Raw genomic sequence first — 20,683 nt, 5'->3', positions numbered from 1 at the left:
TGCAGAAGCTTTTTTACTTTTTTAGGTGTTCATCGTTTTAACAACTGTGAAAGTACAACTTTATGGCAAAGTTGAAAGATTAAAAGTATAATATAAGCTCCTCTGCTGCCGCCGACGTAATGTTTCATATCCACCACAAGACGACGCCATTGTATCTCCTTATGCAACCGCAGCATCCTTCCAAAAAAAGAAAACCTTTAGGAAGGAAAGAACATGTATTGCTCTGTTGTGCGAAATACATACATCTGACAGTGTGCCTGTGCGCGTGTCAGTAACTGTGACGTCACGGTTTCCCTCACCCGCGCCAAACTAAAATCTTATGGACCCATATTATGCGTTTCCGTCCTTAACGAATAAACAATGACATTTCATAATTTCATCACATATTCGAGTGGCACCTGTGTTTCTTAACTACAAAAACAAAAGTTACGATGACCTTTTATTGTCTTATTCGAAGAACGTAGTAAAACAGATCGGGAAAGATGTAATTATGATATATGGGTGACTGTTATCTGTGTTTTAATAGAACAACAAGACATACAATTAAAGTTTCCAACATTTTACAACATTGATTCCCTGAACATTATTATTGCCTTAGGAAGAGGTGCGTTATTGCCTTAAAATAATTGATTTCTAAAAAAATTCCCCAAACGTTTATTGGACATCATTCTGAGTCCCCTACAAATTCCAATAGTTTTATACTATTTTAATTTGTATTATTAATAGCCTAGTACGTTTTATTATATTACAACTGTGTAGGCCTAATATGCTAATATTTCTATTACGACATAGTAATAATACTAACATTATTATGATGATTATTTATTGTTATTATTAGGATATTGGTGTTATTATTAATATAATACATTTCCCTAATAAGCTATATAGGTAATGTGCACTCCATAGGGGGTTCAGGCAGGCACGTTCATGCAGCAGTTGGTCACCTGCAATATGAAACCCCCGGAAGTGTTCTTAGCATATTATTGAAACCAAAATCCATCCCGCCACAGCTGGGTCCCGAGCCAGAATATTACTGCATGCATCCCAAATGGAACCCTATTCCCTACATAGTGCACTACTTTTGACCAAAGCCCTATATGCTCACTGGTCACAAATAGTGCACTAAATAGGGAATAGGGTGTCATTTGGGACATATTCACTGTCTGCACCTTCCAGCGTGATTTATTACACGCCAATACCAAACAACTAATCAGTGGTCTAACTAATTAATGCACATTTGCATTTTTGCATAAGCAATTAGTGCGATGAAAGTGCAATGAAATGCTAAGAGGAATTAATTCAATCTAAGCGTCTATTCAAGCAGAAGGGCATTGGTGGAAGACTTGGAGTAGGGACTCAGGATGGTTTCCCTGCTCTGAGACAAGGCCGGGCGGGGTTCTGATTAGTGAATGGAAGGTCAGATCCTCATGTTCAAATAGCTACAATGGGTTTAGGTTATGTTTGCAACCAAACACCGAGTTGAACACAATGCGTGTTCTCTCTGGTGAGACGGAATAAGGATTCGTTAAGCTATGCTATGAGATCACTAGGAAAACGGCTTCTTGACGGATTTTGACACAATATAAACTTGGTTTATATTTTTGCATTTAATATTTGGTTTTAAGAGCAAACAATGAAGTATCATATTATTGAGCACATAATACATTAATAATATTTGCAAAAAAGACAACACTATTACAATATGGCTATAATATGAAGGAATTGGTTGAATTAGCACAAGCTTTTATTTGTGTCTGAAAACGCTTGGCAAATTTGTTTAGCTAAGCTTTATGTTTAACAGATAGCCTGGTCTTACTTAGGGCCGGAAAAAATGGCCTTTTCTAAAATAATATCCTGCAATTCTACGTAATTTTACATGACTGTAGACATTTCAATAATATATTTTTTATACCACACAAAATAACAAGCTGCTCTGACATTGACATACTGAGATCAATAAAACGAACGACCCATGTCTTCGATGCAACCAATAGCATAGGCCAATGAAAAGAGTGGCTACACAGATCTTAGGCCTACAATATGAGGAGGAGATAATCGTCCACCAACTTTCCAGTGGCACTCACTTATTATACACATTTTTTTTTCCCGCAATTGTATTTTGAAATACTGCAAAATACCTTTTAGCTGCTGACTGCTGTTCATTGACAGCCACATTGACAGAAGCAACAACTCAACAATCAGCTGTTTGATATTTGCAGCGCGGACTGACCAATTGCGCGATTCCCAACTGTATGCCTATGCGCTCATAAAGTGACAAAACACGATCTACAGCAATACATTTTTAAAATAAGCTATTAATCCTCTGTGGCTAAATTATGCTCTCTGGTGTAGTATTTTCAATTATTTCATTTATTTCTGTAGAGACAGGAGTAATGATATAATTTGGCAAAAGTATTTAAATTTATCTGCAGCACTTACAGCGCTGCTTCCTGCGGTGCTATTTTTTCTTCCATGCGCTGTGCTCTCCCTAAGGCCAAATAATCAACACTTCTTATTATTAATTCAATGGATTGTGGCCAGTAACCCAATATGAGATTATTGTGTAGGTAGGCCTATTGTTACAATAATATTTAAAGTAATCTATCAGCAAGTAGCCTAGCCTACAATTACAAGAGAATACATTCAGTAAATCAATGAAGCCAATAGGCTAGTGGTTTCAGCTAGATTGTTTTTGAAACGATGTAGGCCTTATGACCTTTTTAACCAATAAGAAAATATGTCAAATGACTTGAATAGCCTATAGGAAATGTGTAAAATGGGTATTCGCATCAGTAGACTAAGTGACCGAAATGCATCTGAAAAGTATTGGAAAGTTCAGGAAAACATCAGGGAAGCTCATCAGGTAGGCTATAGGCCTAATGTGTGTAGAGAAGATCTGCATTGCTTTCAGCTGCTAGACTAATGATCATCAGCACTCACCTCCACTTAGCTAACATTTCCCAGCATAATTGTAACTAAATATCCAAATGGAGATTCAGTGAAAACAAAAATCTGACCAAGGCTTGTCTCAAAGCAGCAATGATGCTGTCCCAATCAAAACGGAGCTGGAATTATCAGTTGACCACATATCATGGCAATTGCTTTACATTTATAATAACCAGTGGTGTAGTTCTATCTTTTTAGGTAGCCTACCAGAGCACAATTTTGTATTATTATTACATCATAATTTCTGAATGAAAGTTGGTACCTACATGTAGCCTATTGTAGGCTATACAATCATTGTAGAATAAACATACAATAGGCCTACATCATCCAAATTGCACGATTCCCTATGTCTACACATAAGTGGCTCAATGAAAATGTTATATTTTTAAAATCCTAAATCACCAAATTAGGCCTACCTCATTATAAATTAGGCCGCCATCACTGTCAATCGTGAATGATCATTCTTCACGTTTTACAGGTGAAATGCTGCATGCATGCCAACCATTTGATCTCAATCAGTTTTATGTGAATATGCATTTCGATCTTCTTGAATTATGTAGGCTAAGTAGCCTAACTAATGTTTAATCCAATTTTAGAACAGATGGAGTTAAACACAGCCACCTGTATTTTTTTTAATTCAAAGCATTTTTTAAGCCTATGGCACCTGCTGTTGAGTTCTGTCCACATGAGAAAAAAATGCAACATTTCAGCACAATCATCCTAAATTGTCATAAGAAATTACCTGGTGTTTTTGGTATAAGAGTAGCCTAACATTATCTATGCTATTATATTCGGTTTGTTATGTAGAATACTAATTAATCATTAAGTGATCTTGCAAGACATAGCACCATTCTGAGAAATGGCGGAGCGTGGAAGTGGCACTGCACCCCTGATTATAATCGTTGGGTGACTTCGTGAGTTTCAGCTCTAACCACAGCTTAAGCTGCGCATTCAGTTGACCGCATTTTTAGCGGATTCAAATAACCAACAGGGGGACAGGACCGAGTTTGGGAAACCCTGCTTTGAGTGCTGTGGGCGGTGTTGAAAATCTCAACCGTCTGCTACCACAGTTTACATGGTAACATAAATATTTAGTCTGGGAAACTGTAGAATGGACCTTGTTCTAGCAGGGTACTTTCGACCAACACAACTTGACCTGGTTTTATGAAAGGATCAAGATAAGGTGTTCCCTGCTTCTCTCTCAGGCAGTACTTCGAGGCGACCAGGTTCTGTGGCCACTTCAATGTTACCTAGCTATCACCAAGCGGGCCCGTGCTCTGCGCTGCTGCTCAGCTGGGCCATTTTAACAGACGCTGTTAAATATAGACCCACGCGGATGATTCAGAGCAGAGCAAAGTGTGAACTTGGGGTGTTTTTCTTGGGGTGTCAGACACTATATAATTGAAATGTAGAAAAATAACTTTAGGCATTTTGATGGATATTGTTGCCACCCATAGCATTGAACGCAAGGGAAGCCAGAGCATTTGGCCTCCCTTGATATATATTTTTTAAATAACATAATAGCCAATCAGCATTGACCTAAAGTGAGTGAGCTCAACTGTGAATGGTCCTGGTGTACCAGTTTGGATTTGGCCTCACTCCTATCAAATCGCATTGAGAGCATATGTCATTGACAGAAAACACTTGAATTGTTGCATCTTGTTGTCCTCCAAGTCTAGCTGGCTAGCTAAAATTGTCCCTTTCCTAAATTCGCCATGGATGGAAATAGGGATTTGGACTTAATTCTCTGTACTGGACAATGATTTCACTGGACAGAGGTTGCTCTCTGGTTTTGTGATGAAACAAAGGTGTGGTTGAATTTATTCTGCCACTGTGTCTTCTTATTGTCTCGGCCTTTAGGCCTATATCACAGTCGCAAGGCATATGAACTAACAGGTCATAGAGCAAACAACTCAATTATCACAACACATATGTTATAAAATGGCTTTTATGTCTGGCTTCCCCAGTGATTTTACCCACGCACCGTTACTGCAACAATGTCATACTCTTTTGAACCAGACAGCATCAGAAAGATGGCCTACGCATACAGAGACAGAGGGGCGTTGTTTCGCTCGCTCTGATGCTTTCCCGGTGCGATACAGTACATTCAGCCTCTTGTGAATTGAAGGAAAATTATGAACACAGAGAGACGAAATACCTATTATTTGATGTTTTTTCTTTTTTTCTTGGTAAATTTTTTGGGGAAGCCTGGCTTCCCTTGGCAACCATGAATACACGCTATTAGCATATTTTTCATTTGCAAGTTAAAATTTTTGTGATGGTTCATCATTTAGGCAAAATGGTTTTACTTTAGGCCTTTTGTTTGGCATAAAGAAGGGACTTATTTTAGCAATTATCAATAAGCATGCCTTGGCTACTGTAGGCTATATATATATACTGAACAAAAATATAAACGCAACATGCAACAATTTCAACAATTTTACTAAGTAACAGTTCATATAAGGAAATCAGTCAATTGAAATAAATAAATTAGGCCCTAATCTATGGATTTTACAAGACTGGGCAGGGGCGCAGAAATGGGTGGGCCTGGGAGGGCATAGGCCCACCCACTGGGGTGCCAGGCCCAGCCATTCAGAATACGTTTTTCCCCACAAAAGGGCTTTATTACAGACATAAGTACTCGTCAGTTTCATCAGCTGTCTGGTGGCTGGTCTCAGATGATCCAGCAGGTGAAGAAGGCGAATGTGGAGATAATAATAATAATCATAATAATAATAATAATAATAATAATAATAATAATAATAATAATAATAATAATAGGATCCTGGGCTGGCGTGGTTACACGTGGTTACACGTGGTCTGTAGTTGTGAGGCCGGAAGAGACGTACTGCCAAATTTTCTAAAATGAGGTCGAAGGTGGCTTATGGTAGAGAAATGAACATCCAATTCTCTGGCAACAGCTCTGGTGGACATTCCTGCAGTTAGCATGCCAATTGCACACTCCCTCAAATCTTGAGACATCTGTGGCATTGTATTGTGTGACAAAACTGCACATTTTAGAGTGGCCTTTTATTGTCTCCAGCACAAGGTGCACCTGTGTAATGATCATTCTGTTTAATCAGCTTTTTGATAAGCCACACCTGTCAGGTGGATGGTTTATCTTGGCAAAGGTGAAATGCTCACTAATAGGGTTGTAAACAAATTTGTTCGCAAAATTGGAGAGAAATAAGCTTTTTGTGCGTATGGAACATTTCTGGTATCTTTTATTTCAGCTCATGAAACATGGGACCAACACTTTACATATTGTGTTTATATTTTTGTTCAGTATAAATAGGTTTCTTTAAAGGGACTTATAAATGAATGATATGTACCCATTGATTCTTGAAGAATATAACTTATAAATGCTTCATAAGCTTAGTTAAACTGTCCTACAGCATCAGAACCCAAAATATAAGCTTGTTTTGCTCCAATGTTTGTAAACAAAGTAAATGTAAACAAATACTGTACAGCCTAAAAACATGGTTAAAACTTTAATTTTGATACCATGGATGGTCAGTCCCTTCATCCATAGTTCTGTCTATGAATTTGAGAGTGGTACATTTCTGCAGCCCCATCCCTCAGCTTTTTACCGAAACAAGGGTAGGTAGAAGCTTTGTTATTGTTTCTGCTGCTGATTGCTGCTTTAAAGATATTGATAATTCATCCCTAACAATGTGCTTATGGTTGCATTTCCATGTGACCAAATGCAAGTAACCAATCATTCTATTCTCAAGATATGGTCGTTTTTAGACTATAAAGTTACTCATTTTGTGAATGACCAGACAGTCCATATGGTTTTAGTTTGGGTAGCAGATTATGTCATTTTCATTATATGGACACATTTTATAGTCCCGCTCTATAACTATCCTGCTTAAATATTCATGATTTGTCTCGTGCTTCAGTTCTGTCTTGATTGTCTGTTGTTACTCCCACTTGTTACGCTGTCTTTCTGTCCAACGGCCAACACGTCGATTTTTTGTGGCATTATATTGAACAGAAGACAGCAGATTTTGGACGTTGGATCAGGGTAGTGAGCTGTGAAACAGACTTTTGTTAGTGCGCGTGCGACTCGCGTGCCGACCAGCAGATTGAAAAGAGGGGGAGACTCCAGGCTCATTACTTCAGCAGCTCAGTCCAGACATTACAACCACTGTTGCCAATCAACATCACGCACTGCTAGAGATGGGGGACAATAACACTTCAACTATTGCAGATAAACACTGATGCAGGCAGCACTGAGCAAAAAAAAAAAAAGTAATGCAGTTGTAATTACAATGTTGCATAGCATATAATTTTATTAGGTCTTCTCCATGGATAGCCTACTTTTATTAGAAAAAATGTCTCACAGCATTATCATTTGCTGAAAAATATATGAAGGGCCAGTATGGGGCCTTTACGGCCAGCAAGGGCCTTATTTTTGCCTTGGTGTCTTGGCGTGTTTATTGGGCAATGTAAGGTGTGTTCAATATCCCCAAAGTATTCTAATGTGCAAAGCTACAGTATTCTATCATGAGATTTATGATTAATAACATCATAATCAAAACATTTGAAAGAGGACACACGTGGGGAATGGGTTGGGATTGAGTATTAGTAGTGATTGAATATGTCCTATGCTCGAAAGGGTTAATCCATCCTGCGGGTCCACACAGATCCACGGAGTCCCTAACTGGCGACAGATGGCCACTTTCTTTTGGCCACAAAGGAGTGGAATACAGACCGCTGGCGAATACAAATGGGACCATGTCACGTGATGCTTGGGGCCGTTTTTGCTTGACGTAGATGGACCATATGGCGCGTGCCGAGAGTAAGGCCATGGGTGGGTGGAGCCTGTTCCTGCCAGTCATTGGGTGAAGCGATGGTAATGGTTTAGGGATACAGCCATAGCGACTTATAGGTTCATCTCTCTCTCTCCCAGTCCCTCGCAGCATCAGCAGCAGCACTTTATAACACGAGCATCCGTCGGCGCAGCCACATTACAGTCCATTCACCGGACCTCACACTTCAGGAGGGGCATGCCAGAGTCATAACAAGATCATTCTGCAAAACATAGGCATGTATTTATCAATCTTATAATGAAATAACTTATTTTTGCAAATGTTTTGGGTGAAAGGAATTGCACGGAGAGTGTATGCTGTGATTTGTCTGTTACATTGCCATAAAGCAGGCTACAGTTATTCAGCAGTTAAAGGTTTTCTGAACAAGCTTGAATGATTAATTGATACAAACCTGCTCAGATGATAGGTGGTGTGACCATTTGTCACCTGTTACAAAAAGGAAACAGGGATTCAGATATTCTGATTGAACTCAGCAATGACATTTCAGATGTTTCAACGTACTGGAGATTTAAAAATAAGTAATTGACAATAATTTTGATCAAATTGACTTGTTATGTCAAGCTATTAGGTGATAATTGAATAATTGATGTATTATGCTTCTATGTTTTTGGTTTATCCTGACCACAAATGAATGTTCTACATTTTGTTCTCAAATTCTTATGATATTTATGATATATAATCATCGGTATTGCAAAAGTAATATTGGTTCTGATACCAAAAAATGTTTTGGTTTGACTTAGATTAGTAGCCTAAATGAGTAGCCTAATGCACCTGTTCCAAAACGAACTCTTGCTGAATAGGCTATTAGTCAAGTACCAAATTATGTCCTAAGTGGGTCTGCTCACGGTTGTCTTTTTTATTGACAGATTTCCAATATGACTAAGTCCTACACGGAACAGACCATGATGTCATCAGACCCCCAGGATTCTGCGACCTGGACTGACGAGTGTCAGCGCTCCCAGGACGAACAGGATATGGAGAAGAAAAACGGCGCGCTTGAATCCATGCACGAGGGCCTCAATGATGACGACGAAGATGGGTTAAACAGACTGGATGAGGATGATGATGAGGAGGAGGAAGATGAGGAAGAGGAAGGCGACGATCAAAAGCCTAAACGTCGTGGACCAAAAAAGAAGAAAATGACAAAAGCCAGGATGCAGAGATTTAAGATGAGGCGCCACAAGGCGAACGCGCGCGAAAGGAATCGTATGCACGGACTCAACGACGCGCTCGAGAGTTTGCGTAAAGTTGTGCCATGTTACTCCAAAACCCAAAAGCTCTCAAAAATCGAGACTCTGCGACTGGCTAAAAACTACATCTGGGCCCTGTCAGAGATCCTGCGGTCAGGGAAGAGCCCAGACATCATGTCATTTGTCCAGGCCTTGTGTAAGGGCTTGTCTCAGCCCACTACTAACCTAGTGGCAGGCTGTCTCCAGCTCAACCCCAGAACTTTCCTCCCGGAGCAGACACAGGAGATACCATCTCATATGCAACCAGCAAGTGCTTCCTTCGCCGCGCATCCCTACTCCTACCAGACCCCGGGTCTGCCAAGCCCTCCATATGGTACAATGGACAGCTCCCACGTATTCCACGTCAAGCCCCATTCATACGGAAGCGCGCTGGAGCCATTCTTTGAGACCGCGCTGCCGCTTACAGACTGCGCTAGTCCATCATTCGACGGACCCTTAAGCCCACCACTGAGTGTCAACGGGAACTTTTCCTTCAAACACGAGCCTTCGTCAGAGTTCGAAAAGAACTACGCCTTTACCATGCACTACCAGGCTGCTGCAGGACTGACAGGTCCACAGGGACACGCGCCCCTTTACGCGAGCTCTACGCAGCGGTGTGAGATACCGATGGAAAACATTATGTCGTACGAAGGACACACTCATCACGAGAGAGTCATGAATGCTCAGCTTAACGCTATATTTCATGAATCGTGAATACATTGAACGTGCATCAAAGACTGATAAGCGTGCGTCATGATATGGTATCCTCTGGCCACTGATGCAAAAGAGCAATTATAATCCGCTTGTATGTATTTATTGTTGTTACAGCATTTAGAAGTGTGGATGCATATGCATATTCTTTTTCACCTTATGTATTGTATTCTATATCGCTTCTACATTATGGTACAGCTCACACTGTGGAAATAGTGGTGACCATACTGAGAACGTGTTGATTATCCATGTTACAAAATCACAAGCAATAATTTGGAAAACTATGCAATTTATAAACGAATACTTGGGCCAATAAAAAACATAATAATACATATTTCTATATTTTTCAACCTGCATTTTACAACTGATCTATCTATCCTATCCTGAATTATTTTGTTGTGATTCTGCAAATTTTTATTTTTTATAAAGTCTATGTCCTATTTCATTTCACGTAACTCCGTGTTATGTTCTATAAAATAGTTATGTCATGTTTATATGATACAACCGTTTTATGAAAGATCGTTATCTATACAGAGGCAAGTGCTTATACTCTGTTGCCTTAGCGATTATATACTGCAATTCATGCAACATTGCACAATGTTGAACATTTATTTTCCCGAAAAACATAGCCTATCTAGGCTACTTAAAAATCAGGAATGCTATATCGCTGAATAGGTGGACAATACATAGGGGCTACTTACTTGCAAAGTAGCCTAAATACTTTGATTGTGTATGAAACGCTTAACTATCACCTGGAAATACTCCTTTTATAAAACGAAGTACTTATTATTTCATATAAAAAATGTACATTGACCGTGCGCCATACTCCATGCGAAATCATCTGCAGCGCATTTTGGAACAAACCAGGCACCATCTCATTGTGCCATTGCATGCATGTGCAAATCAGAGAAGAAGAGCCATTTGCAGCATTTGATGCTCAAATTCAATGCGTGCTGTATATTGTTTGTAAACATTTTACAATGTAGGATGGTGTTAGGGCCCATTAGAGGACTGGGTGCCATTTAATTACTCATTATATATTCGTTATTTAGCATATCATTTATTTTAAAGTTTAAAGGTTTAACTCTCTCCCATTGTGATTCAAGTGTACATAATTGCTTTGTGATAAATGTATAATGTATATCTCATGAGGAGCACTCAATTATTTATATAATAAAGTGAATGAGTAGCCTACAATTTCTATCATTATTGTCTGTTAACCTACCAACATCTCTATTATAGGTTAATAATCCAATTGTAACAAGTATAAAACGAGAAAAAAATAACATCTAAAGTAAATGTACAACTTGAACTGTCAAACCACATGTTTTTAAGGCAAAACTAAGTAAGATTTTGCAATGGTTTAAAGTCCCTCAGCCTGCATGGTTGCAAAATAACCTTGACTTCTATTGGGATAGTCCTTTTGGTGTGGCAAATCATCCGAGACAATCTCGATTATTGTTTTTCATGCATCACTATTAAGCACAATGGATAGTGAACATTTATTTGCCCATGTGGAAACTATATTATTATCTTCTACAATATTGTCCTTTAAGATTGTTTGCTTAAAATCTTAATAGATTAGTAAAATTACAAAGCAGCTTAATATGAGTGAAAATGAGCGTGCACTCCCCTCTATAAAATGTAGGCAGGCCTAAAGGCTGAAGGACAAAATGAGCGTGCACTCCCCTCTATAAAATGTAGGCAGGCCTAAAGGCTGAAGGACAAAATGAGCGTGCACTCCCCTCTATAAAATGTAGGCAGGCCTAAAGGCTGAAGGACAAAATGAGCGTGCACTCCCCTCTATAAAATGTAGGCAGGCCTAAAGGCTGAAGGACAAAATGAGCGTGCACTCCCCTCTATAAAATGTAGGCAGGCCTAAAGGCTGAAGGACAAAATGAGCGTGCACTCCCCTCTATAAAATGTAGGCAGGCCTAAAGGCTGAAGGACAAAATGAGCGTGCACTCCCCTCTATAAAATGTAGGCAGGCCCTAAAGGCTGAAGGACAAAATGAGCGTGCACTCCCCTCTATAAAATGTAGGCAGGCCTAAAGGCTGAAGGACAAAATGAGCGTGCACTCCCCTCTATAAAATGTAGGCAGGCCTAAAGGCTGAAGGACAAAATGAGCGTGCACTCCCCTCTATAAAATGTAGGCAGGCCTAAAGGCTGAAGGACAAAATGAGCGTTTTTCCTGCCATGCCACGGGTAGCTGCAGTCAGTCAAGGGGAATTTACATGCCACCATGGCTAAGTCCCAAATGCCACCATGGCTAAGTCCCAAATGGCACCCTACTACTTTGGACTAGAGCACCATGAGTCCTGGTCAAAAGTAGTACACGATATAAGTACCATTTGGGACTCACATCATCTTGTATGCAAACCGAGCGAGGCACAGATGTTACTTCTGCAGGGGAGGTTTTTAATTTATGAAAATGATCTTGTCCATGCATAAACACTTACTGGCTGCATATATAACCCAACACTTCTATCATAAGGGAAAACCCCAGCCAGCGAGCTAGTCAGCCAACATCAATATGGTAGGCATATTCTGCATGGTGCTATATATTCCCTGTTGAAGTTGAATGAATACCAATTAGTGATCTATTGTATCTGTCCTTCCTCAATACTATACCAGCACCACCGTTCAATTGGCATGGGTAAACCAGTGGACTAATTTAATGACTAAATCTTAGATGAAAGTAAACCCTCACTGCATGCCCAACAAATTACCGAAATATGCAATCCTGAAATCCGTATCCCATATCCTCTTTCAACGGGTCTCCAAAATACTTATTTATAATTTCATACATGCACACAGTTTTGTTATTTTGAGAGCTTTACCCTGGCCCAATCAAATCACAGGGAACTTGCATCCCTCAGTGTCATCTGAAACGTTATAAATGGATGTGCAGGGTTCCTGTGTTAAATCAGGAACTGTCCATGGTGCTGGGAAGGATATTGTTGCCTCAGCTGCCCTGTCTAGGCCTATACCTTTATTGCTCAGTATATAACAGCATATTCCATTGAATGTAAGAACTATATAAAGGCCACGGTTCTATATTAAGTCATAAACCCTGATAATAAAATAGAGGTAAACGCAATGTCATAATAGACCTCAGGATAGGCTCAAAAATATAAACCATAGCCTAGCTGTGCATAACTTAAACTTTACGCATACACAATTTGGATACGGATATAGCCTATTGAAAGACCAGGTTTATAATTACATTTACACTTTAACCATATAATATAGTTGATAGAAAGTCATGGTCACTAATAACTGTAGGTTACACCATGCATAATCATTATACTACACTCTGAAAGATGTTGTGTTGTTTGGTTGACCCAACTGCTGGGTTGCAGGCGTTGGATCACTTAGTTGGGTTGTTTTCTTTTAAAAGAGCAAAGTTGGATTGTTAATGCTGGGTTATTTGGTGCTGGGTTATTGAAATATGACCCAGCTGATCAGATCAGAAGACTGGAGGCATAGTTAAGTAGGGGCATGGCTTTCAGATAGTTCATTTTAGCCGTCCATGTTCATCTGTTCTGTTGTATAGTTATCATATGTTAAGGTTGAACATTTTAAATTTTTGTAGCTTCAATGAGGCTTACAGAAGTGTATGAGTTCCCTAAAGCCTGCAAATCCCATTGTTGGGATAGACACCACTTTATTATAATATGTAATAAATAATCTTAATATTCTAGAAGAATGTGTAAAATGCAAAAACAATTAAGGTTAACTTAACATGATGAACAGGAATGGCATTTACTCTGGCAGGTAACCAATAAGAGCTATCTGAATGCCACGCCCCTAATAAGACACGCCTCCTGAAAATAACCTAAGGATTACATTTAAAAAAGTCCCAGCTGCTAGGTCAACCCAGCATGAGAGTAAAAAATATCCAACTAATGGTTAAATTAACCCATGTTTGGGTAATCCCAACAACCCAACATGTTGGGTTATTCACGCAACCCAACTGGCTGGGTCAAAATAATCCAGTGTGTGTTCTGTCCAATATTTACCCAGCACTGGGTTACCAAAAAACCCAAACTGGGTTGTTTTTAATCCAGCATTTTTAAGAGTGTAACATACTTCAATATAGAAAAATAAAAGTATTTTTATTTTGAACTTTTATTATGTTCAGTTTAATGTTTTACAGTGAACTATCCCTAATAGACTCCATGATAATACATTTTTGCTTAACATTTTAATAAAGGCTACAACAGTCAACCTTGTGTCAAACAAAACTACACAACAAAAATATAAACGCAACATGCAGCAATTTCTAAGATTTTACTGAATTACAGTTCTTATAAGGAAATCAGTCAATTTAAATAAATACATTAGGCCTTAATCTATGGATTTTACATGACTGGGAATACAGCCCCATTCTCATCGATGGGGCTGTAGTGGAACAGGTTGAGAGCTTCAAGTTCCTTGGTGTCCACATCACCAACAAACTATCATGGTCCAAACACACCAAGACAGTCGTGAAGAGGGCACGACAAAGCCTATTCCCCCTCAGGAGACTGAAAATATTTGGCATGGGTCCTCAGATCCTCAAAAAGTTATACAGCTGCACCATCGAGAGCATCCTGACTGGTTGCATCACCCCCTGGTATGGCAACTGCTCGGCCTCCGACCGCAAGGCACTATAGAGGGTAGTGGGTACGGCCCAGTACATCACTGGGGCCAAGCTTCCTGCCATCAAGGACCTCTATACCAGGCGGTGTCAGAGGAAGGCCCTAAAAATTCTCTAAAACGACGTTGGAGGCGGCTTATGGTAGAGAAATGAACATTTAATTATCTGGCAACAGCTCTGGTGGACATTCCTGCAGTCAGCATGCCAATCCCTCAAAACTTGAGACATCTGTGGCATTGTGTTGTGGGACAAAGCTGCTCATTTTAGAGTGGCCTTTTATTGCCCCTAGCACAAGGTGCACCTGTGTAATGATCATGCTGTTTAATCAGCTTCTTGATATGCCACACCTGTCAGGTGGATGGACTTTCTTGGCAAAGGAGAAATGCTCACTAACAGGGATGTAAACACATTTGTGCACAACATTAGATAAATAATATTTTTGTGCATATGAACATTTCTGGGATATTTTATTTCAGCTCATGAAACATGGGACCAACACTTTACATGTTGCGTTTATATTTTTGTTCAGTACCTACAGTGAGGGAAAAAAGTATTTGATCCCCTGCTGATTTTGTACGTTTGCCCACTGACAAAGAAATGGTCAGTCTATAATTTTAATGGTAGGTTTATTTGAACAGTGAGAGACAGAATAACAACAAAAAAATCCAGAAAAACGCATGTCAAAAATGTTATAAATTGATTTGCATTTTAATGAGGGAAATAAGTATTTGACCCCCTCTCAATCAGAAAGATTTCTGGCTCCCAGGTGTCATTTATACAGGTAATGAGCTGAGATTAGGAGCGCACTCTTAAAGGGAGTGCTCCTAATCTCAGCTTGTTACCTGTATAAAAGACACCTGTCCACAGAAGCAATCAATCAATCAGATTCCAAACTCTCCACCATGGCCAAGACCAAAGAGTTCTCCAAGGATCTCAGGGACAAGATTGTAGACCTACACAAGGCTGGAATGGGCTACAAGACCATCGCCAAGCAGCTTGGTGAGAAGGTGACAACAGTTGGTGCGATTATTCGCAAATAGAAGAAACACAAAAGACTGTCAGTTTCCCTCGGCCTGGGGCTCCATGCAAGATCTCACCTCGTGGAGTTGCAATGATCATGAGAATGGTGAGGAATCAGCCCAGAACTACACGGGAGGATCTTGTCAATGATCTCAAGGCAGCTGGGATCATAGTCACCAAGAAAACAATTGGTAACATACTACGCCGTGAAGGACTGAAATCCTGCAGCGCCCGCAAGGTCCCCCTGCTCAAGAAAGCACATATACAGGGCCGTCTGAAGTTTGCCAATGAACATCTGAATGATTCAGAGGAGAACTGGGTGAAAGTGTTGTGGTCAGATGAGACCAAAATCGAGCTCTTTGGCATCAACTCATTATGCTTTGGGGGTGTTTTTCTGCTAAGGGGACAGGACAACTTCACCGCATCAAAGGGACGATGGACGGGGCCATGTACCGTCAAATCTTGGGTGAGAACCTCCTTCCCTCAGCCAGGGCATTGAAAATGGGTTGTGGATGGGTATTCCAGCATGACAATGACCCAAAACACACGGCCAAGGCAACAAAGAAGTCGCTCAAGAAGCAGCACATTAAGGTCCTGGAGTGGCCTAGCCAGTCTCCAGACCTTAATTCCATAGAAAATCTGTGGAGAGAGCTGAAGGTTCGAGTTGCCAAACGTCAGTCTCGAAACCTTAATGACTTGGAGAAGATCTGCAAAGAGGAGTGGAACAAAATCCCTCCTGAGATGTGTGCAAACCTGGTGGCCAACTACAAGAAACGTCTGACCTCTGTGATTGCCAACAAGGGTTTTGCCACCAAGTACTAAGTCATGTTTTGCAGAGGGGCAGTGGCGGTTCTAGACACATTTTACTAGGGGGGCCAAGGAGGGGCCAGTGTTTAATCAGGGGGGCACACATAAAAAAACTGGCAACACATGATATTCAAAGATTATAAACTTTATTTTACTTTAAAATCATATGACATTTATTACCTGTATAAAAGACAACTGGGAGCCAGAAATCTTTCTGATTGAGAGGGGTCAAATACTTATTTCCCTCATTAAAATGCAAATCAATTGATAACATTTTTGACATGCGTTTTTTTGGATTTTTTGTTTGTTATTCTGTCTCTCAATGTTCAAATAAACCTACAATTAAAATTATAGACTGAGCATGTCTTTGTCAGTGGGCAAACGTACAAAATCAGCAGGGGATCAAATACTTTTTTCCCTCACTGTATAGGTTCACAGCTTCTTATACTGATGTAAGGCTCTATCCTTAATACACGTAGTAATTATTTATTATTTGTCAATGTAGCAAAGTAATCTTGGTCTCATATGATATAATCCATAACATGCAAGTGAGCAACTTTAAGAAATAAACTCTGTACATGCAGGCGCATGACCGGGAGGGACCGCCACTCCACGGGGCGCGCGAGGCCGAGGGGGACGTTTCAACAGGCGGACCTGCCATAATAACCTTACCGTCGCGGGCACGCGCCCATGCAGCAACCCAGTAAATAGCCTACAAGACACCATTCCGAAAATTTGACTTTACTGTTATCGTATTTAAATCATGTTTGAATCCCCTCGAAAATCAAATGCACGGAACGCTTGGTCAGAGAGCCAGGAGGAGTTGAGCGAGGCGGAACCGGTGTCGACCGTGAGTAAAGGAAACCGTGGGAAGAAGAAGAAAAAGAGAAGCCAACCACAACAAACCGAGAAACGCTCGGTCTCAGTTTCCCAGTTTTGCGCGGAGGATTCGTTTGATAGGGAGGATGAACAGTCAGAGAAACGGTACACCGATTACGACGAGCCGATAGTGAGAGGGATATTTCAAATAGGGAAGAAGAGTCACGACGTCCTTCTGACATCGATGAGGGTTACATGGAGTCCTATTCAGCCAGAGACCCCTACAGGTGAGCTCACTGTGCCAGACTGCTGGAGTGTTGGTTTCTTCTGCCAGTGATGCAGCCGACTGTAGCACTAGCATACAGCGGGGAGTTGTTTCATAAACCATAATATTTTAACATGAAAACACAGGTGTTCATTTTTCACAGCTTTAGTGAAACAGAATGTTAATGCATTCGAGAAATTCTCATGAAGTGACAATGTCAGAATAAACTGGATGGACGTGTTTCATGTAGCTGTAGGTTAGTTACAAGATTAACCCTTGATTCAGTAGCTGACCCGAGAACATTAGCAACATCAATGACAGCCTATCAAGCGCAAGTCATGACGTAGTGCATACCCTACTTGGCTGAGGGGTCAACAATAACGTTTAAAGAAGGCTTATTAAGCTATTGGATGGCTCAGCTCTACAAGTGGTAGAATATAATATAAAATTATGTATTTAGGCCTACAGCAACATACCACAACACAAAGTAGCCTAGTGTTTCTTCCAGCATAATATGCCTGCCTATAACGCCCATGATATCACTCTCACTTCAAGGTAGAAGACCATTAAGAGAGCCTCATTATCCTACAGCAGGGGCTGGCCATTGACTGTGCTCTTCCATTAATGTCACTGTTGACAAGGAGGGATGAAATAGATTTAGACTGCTCTTTGACATAGCTTGACAACTAAAGAAACAGAAGTTTTCAACAATAAAGTTTTGAATATTGATAGGTAGGCTAAGTGACTACAATAGATTAGCAACAGTTAATAGGCCTAGGCCTACATGAAATGTTGTAAACAAATACTGTATGTGTAGGCCTACAGAAATATACCTTGTTTAATAACAAAGTTTATTATACATTTATTGTTTTCATCAATATTGAATTCTCTGAGCTGTTTGCATAGATAAAAAGAGATAAAAACACTGAAATAAATGACTAAAAGAGAGAAAGTACCTGTTGCCAGAAAGTCATGTGTAACAGATGTGTTGGTAATAGACTCCGTCTCCGACCAGCCGGCCAGCCGACCGTTCTGAACACCTAAAGCATGGCATCTGGCGCTACTGTGGACAGTTAGCCTGCCCCCAAATGGCACCCATTTCCCTACATTGTCCACTACTTTTGACCAGGGCCCATAGGGCTTCTGTCAAAAGTAGTGTACTGGGTAGAGAATAGGGTACCATTTGGGATGCACAGTTAGAACATTTCCAAGTAAATGATACTAGCACATCGCCATCTGCATGTCCACATTGAAGGATGGATACATGGGACATCGTGATCATCATGGGGTGGTTTAGGAGGCCCCACTTGGCTACATTTTTAACATCCTAAATTTAAATGTATTGTTATTTTTTAATGTACAAATATAGATGAACACTTTTATTCCATCACTTTTATTTTATTTTTAAGATTTACAATTTTACTCCAAGTTGAATTATATGGAGATTTACCTCAACACTCTTCATACAAAGATTACTTTTCATACTTTTAATTTTCACTTTTTTTTTCTTCACTTTTCATGATAATCAATTAAAATTGTATTTGTTTCTCATGTCCAGGCAGACTTCATAAAACTTATCAAAAGCATCCAGAATGGTTGATCATGAGTTGAAAAATGTCCATCAAACATCTGAAACATATTAGAGAGTTTGCAGTAGACATTCATCTCTTTATGTTGATGTTGTTGTTGATGTTGTTTTGTACAGTGTAGATCTCATGCCCCAAATAATCAATTGCCTAGTGAAAGCGAGAGCAGGCTTAATTTAGCTTAAGCTTTAGAGGCAATACTTTTTGGTTATGCGTGATCCAAGCTAATGTTATTAAGGCAGCACTCTCATTACCCAGAAAGCATCAGTCTAATAACCCCCTATGGTCGCTACCAAATTGCCAGAAAAACACAGGCACACGTCTGATTCTCTGGAAGTTCTCGATTTGACGGGTTCTGTCCGGGATAGCATATCCTAACAGTGGTCTTAATCATCACATGAAATACGACTTACAGTTGCCAAATATCTGACATGCTGAAGTTACCCTAATGTTCAAAGATATACAATGTTATGGAGTTTTTGATTGACAGAAAATAATGTTATGTTATTATTGATGAATAGGTAATAACAGGTAATAATGAGGTAGGCTACTGTCTATTGAATTAGATACTGTTCTGAATTAATGCACATATTATATAGCGTGGCAAAACATTTAGCAGTAAATATTCTGCTGTTCTATCACGCATGCAATGACGTCCGAGAAGAAAAAAACTGCCTTCGATGTTTGCAGTAACTTCTTTGTTGTTGTAATATCCAAAATAGACGTGGCAGTTTCACCATCTTTAATAGACAAGTATCACCCCATTTCTTATACTGCATGCATCAACTCACCACAGACAGATAATATTCACAGTGAATTCTAATTCAATGTAAACCTACTGAAGTGTTGTGTTTTCCCAGAGGCTCTTACAGATGTAGATCTTCATTTGAGCCAGTTTGCTACAGCAGCAAAATAATCCTGCAGCAACAGGAAATGTGAATTATTATGTGGATTATAATTAATGGACATTTTTGGAGGGGTTGAACATATTTTTGTTATTGCAAATCAAGTCTGACATTTTAAGGTGAAAATGATAAACTTTAGAAGCACTGACTGATGTTATCTGTGTGATGTACTGTATGAGTTCACGCCTCCAAATCAAATTGTACTTGTCACATGCTTCGTAAACTACATGTGTAGACTAACAACAATGCAGAGTTAAAGATAAAATAAAAATAGAAATAGTGACACAATGAATAAATACACAGTGAATAACAATAACGAGTAAAAATAACATGGCTATATACACTGAGTGTACAAAATATTAGGGTTAGGGTTAAACATTAGGCTTACCTTCCTAATATTGAGTTGCACCCCCTTTTGCCCTCAGAACAGCCTTAATTCGTCGGGACATGGACTCTACAAGGTGTCGAAAGCGTTCCACAGGGATGCTAGCCCATGTTGACTCCAATGCTTCCCACAGTTGTGTCAAGTTGGCTGGATGTCCTTTGGGTGGTGGACCATTCTTGATACAAACGGGAAGTTGTTGAGCGTGAAAAACCCAGCAGCGTTGCAGTTCTTGACACAAACCGGTGCGCCTGGCACCTACTACCATACCCGTTCAAAGGCACTTAAATATTTATTCTTGCCCCTTCACCCTCTGAATGGCAAACATACACAATCCATGTCCCAATTGTCTTAATATTTAAAAAATCCTTCTTTAACCTGTCTCCTCCCCTTCATCTACACTGATTGAAGTGGATTTAACTAGTGACATCAATAAGGGATCATAGCTTTCACCTGTATTCACCAGGTCAGTCTATGTCATGGAAAGAGCAGGTGTTCCTAATGTTTTGTACACTTAGTGTACATAGCTATATGTA

The 20,683-nt window shown here is 39.8% G+C and overlaps 2 protein-coding genes across 2 annotated transcripts in view; both read left to right on the top strand.

Moving 5' to 3' along the window:
* The first annotated feature begins 7,823 nt into the window (after positions 1-7,823).
* Positions 7,824-10,918, top strand: LOC121555064 (neurogenic differentiation factor 1-like). The gene is made up of 2 exons (XM_041868840.1): positions 7,824-7,996; positions 8,648-10,918. Exon 2 carries the CDS (start codon positions 8,657-8,659, stop codon positions 9,722-9,724), a length of 1,068 nt encoding a protein of 355 aa, XP_041724774.1. The 5' UTR covers positions 7,824-7,996; positions 8,648-8,656; the 3' UTR covers positions 9,725-10,918.
* A 5,822-nt stretch (positions 10,919-16,740) lies between these two features.
* The window catches only part of cerkl (ceramide kinase-like), a 69,356-nt gene continuing 65,413 nt past the window's right edge, over positions 16,741-20,683 (top strand). The window contains exon 1 of the mRNA XM_041868913.2: positions 16,741-17,296. Coding sequence (XP_041724847.1) covers positions 16,954-17,296 — 343 coding nt within the window. The 5' untranslated portion in view covers positions 16,741-16,953. The remainder of the gene's footprint in view (positions 17,297-20,683) is intronic.

The sequence above is a fragment of the Coregonus clupeaformis genome, chromosome 40 (genome assembly GCF_020615455.1).
Source record: "Coregonus clupeaformis isolate EN_2021a chromosome 40, ASM2061545v1, whole genome shotgun sequence".
Taxonomy (NCBI): domain Eukaryota; kingdom Metazoa; phylum Chordata; class Actinopteri; order Salmoniformes; family Salmonidae; genus Coregonus; species Coregonus clupeaformis.
This window is presented reverse-complemented; position numbering and strand designations above follow the sequence as displayed.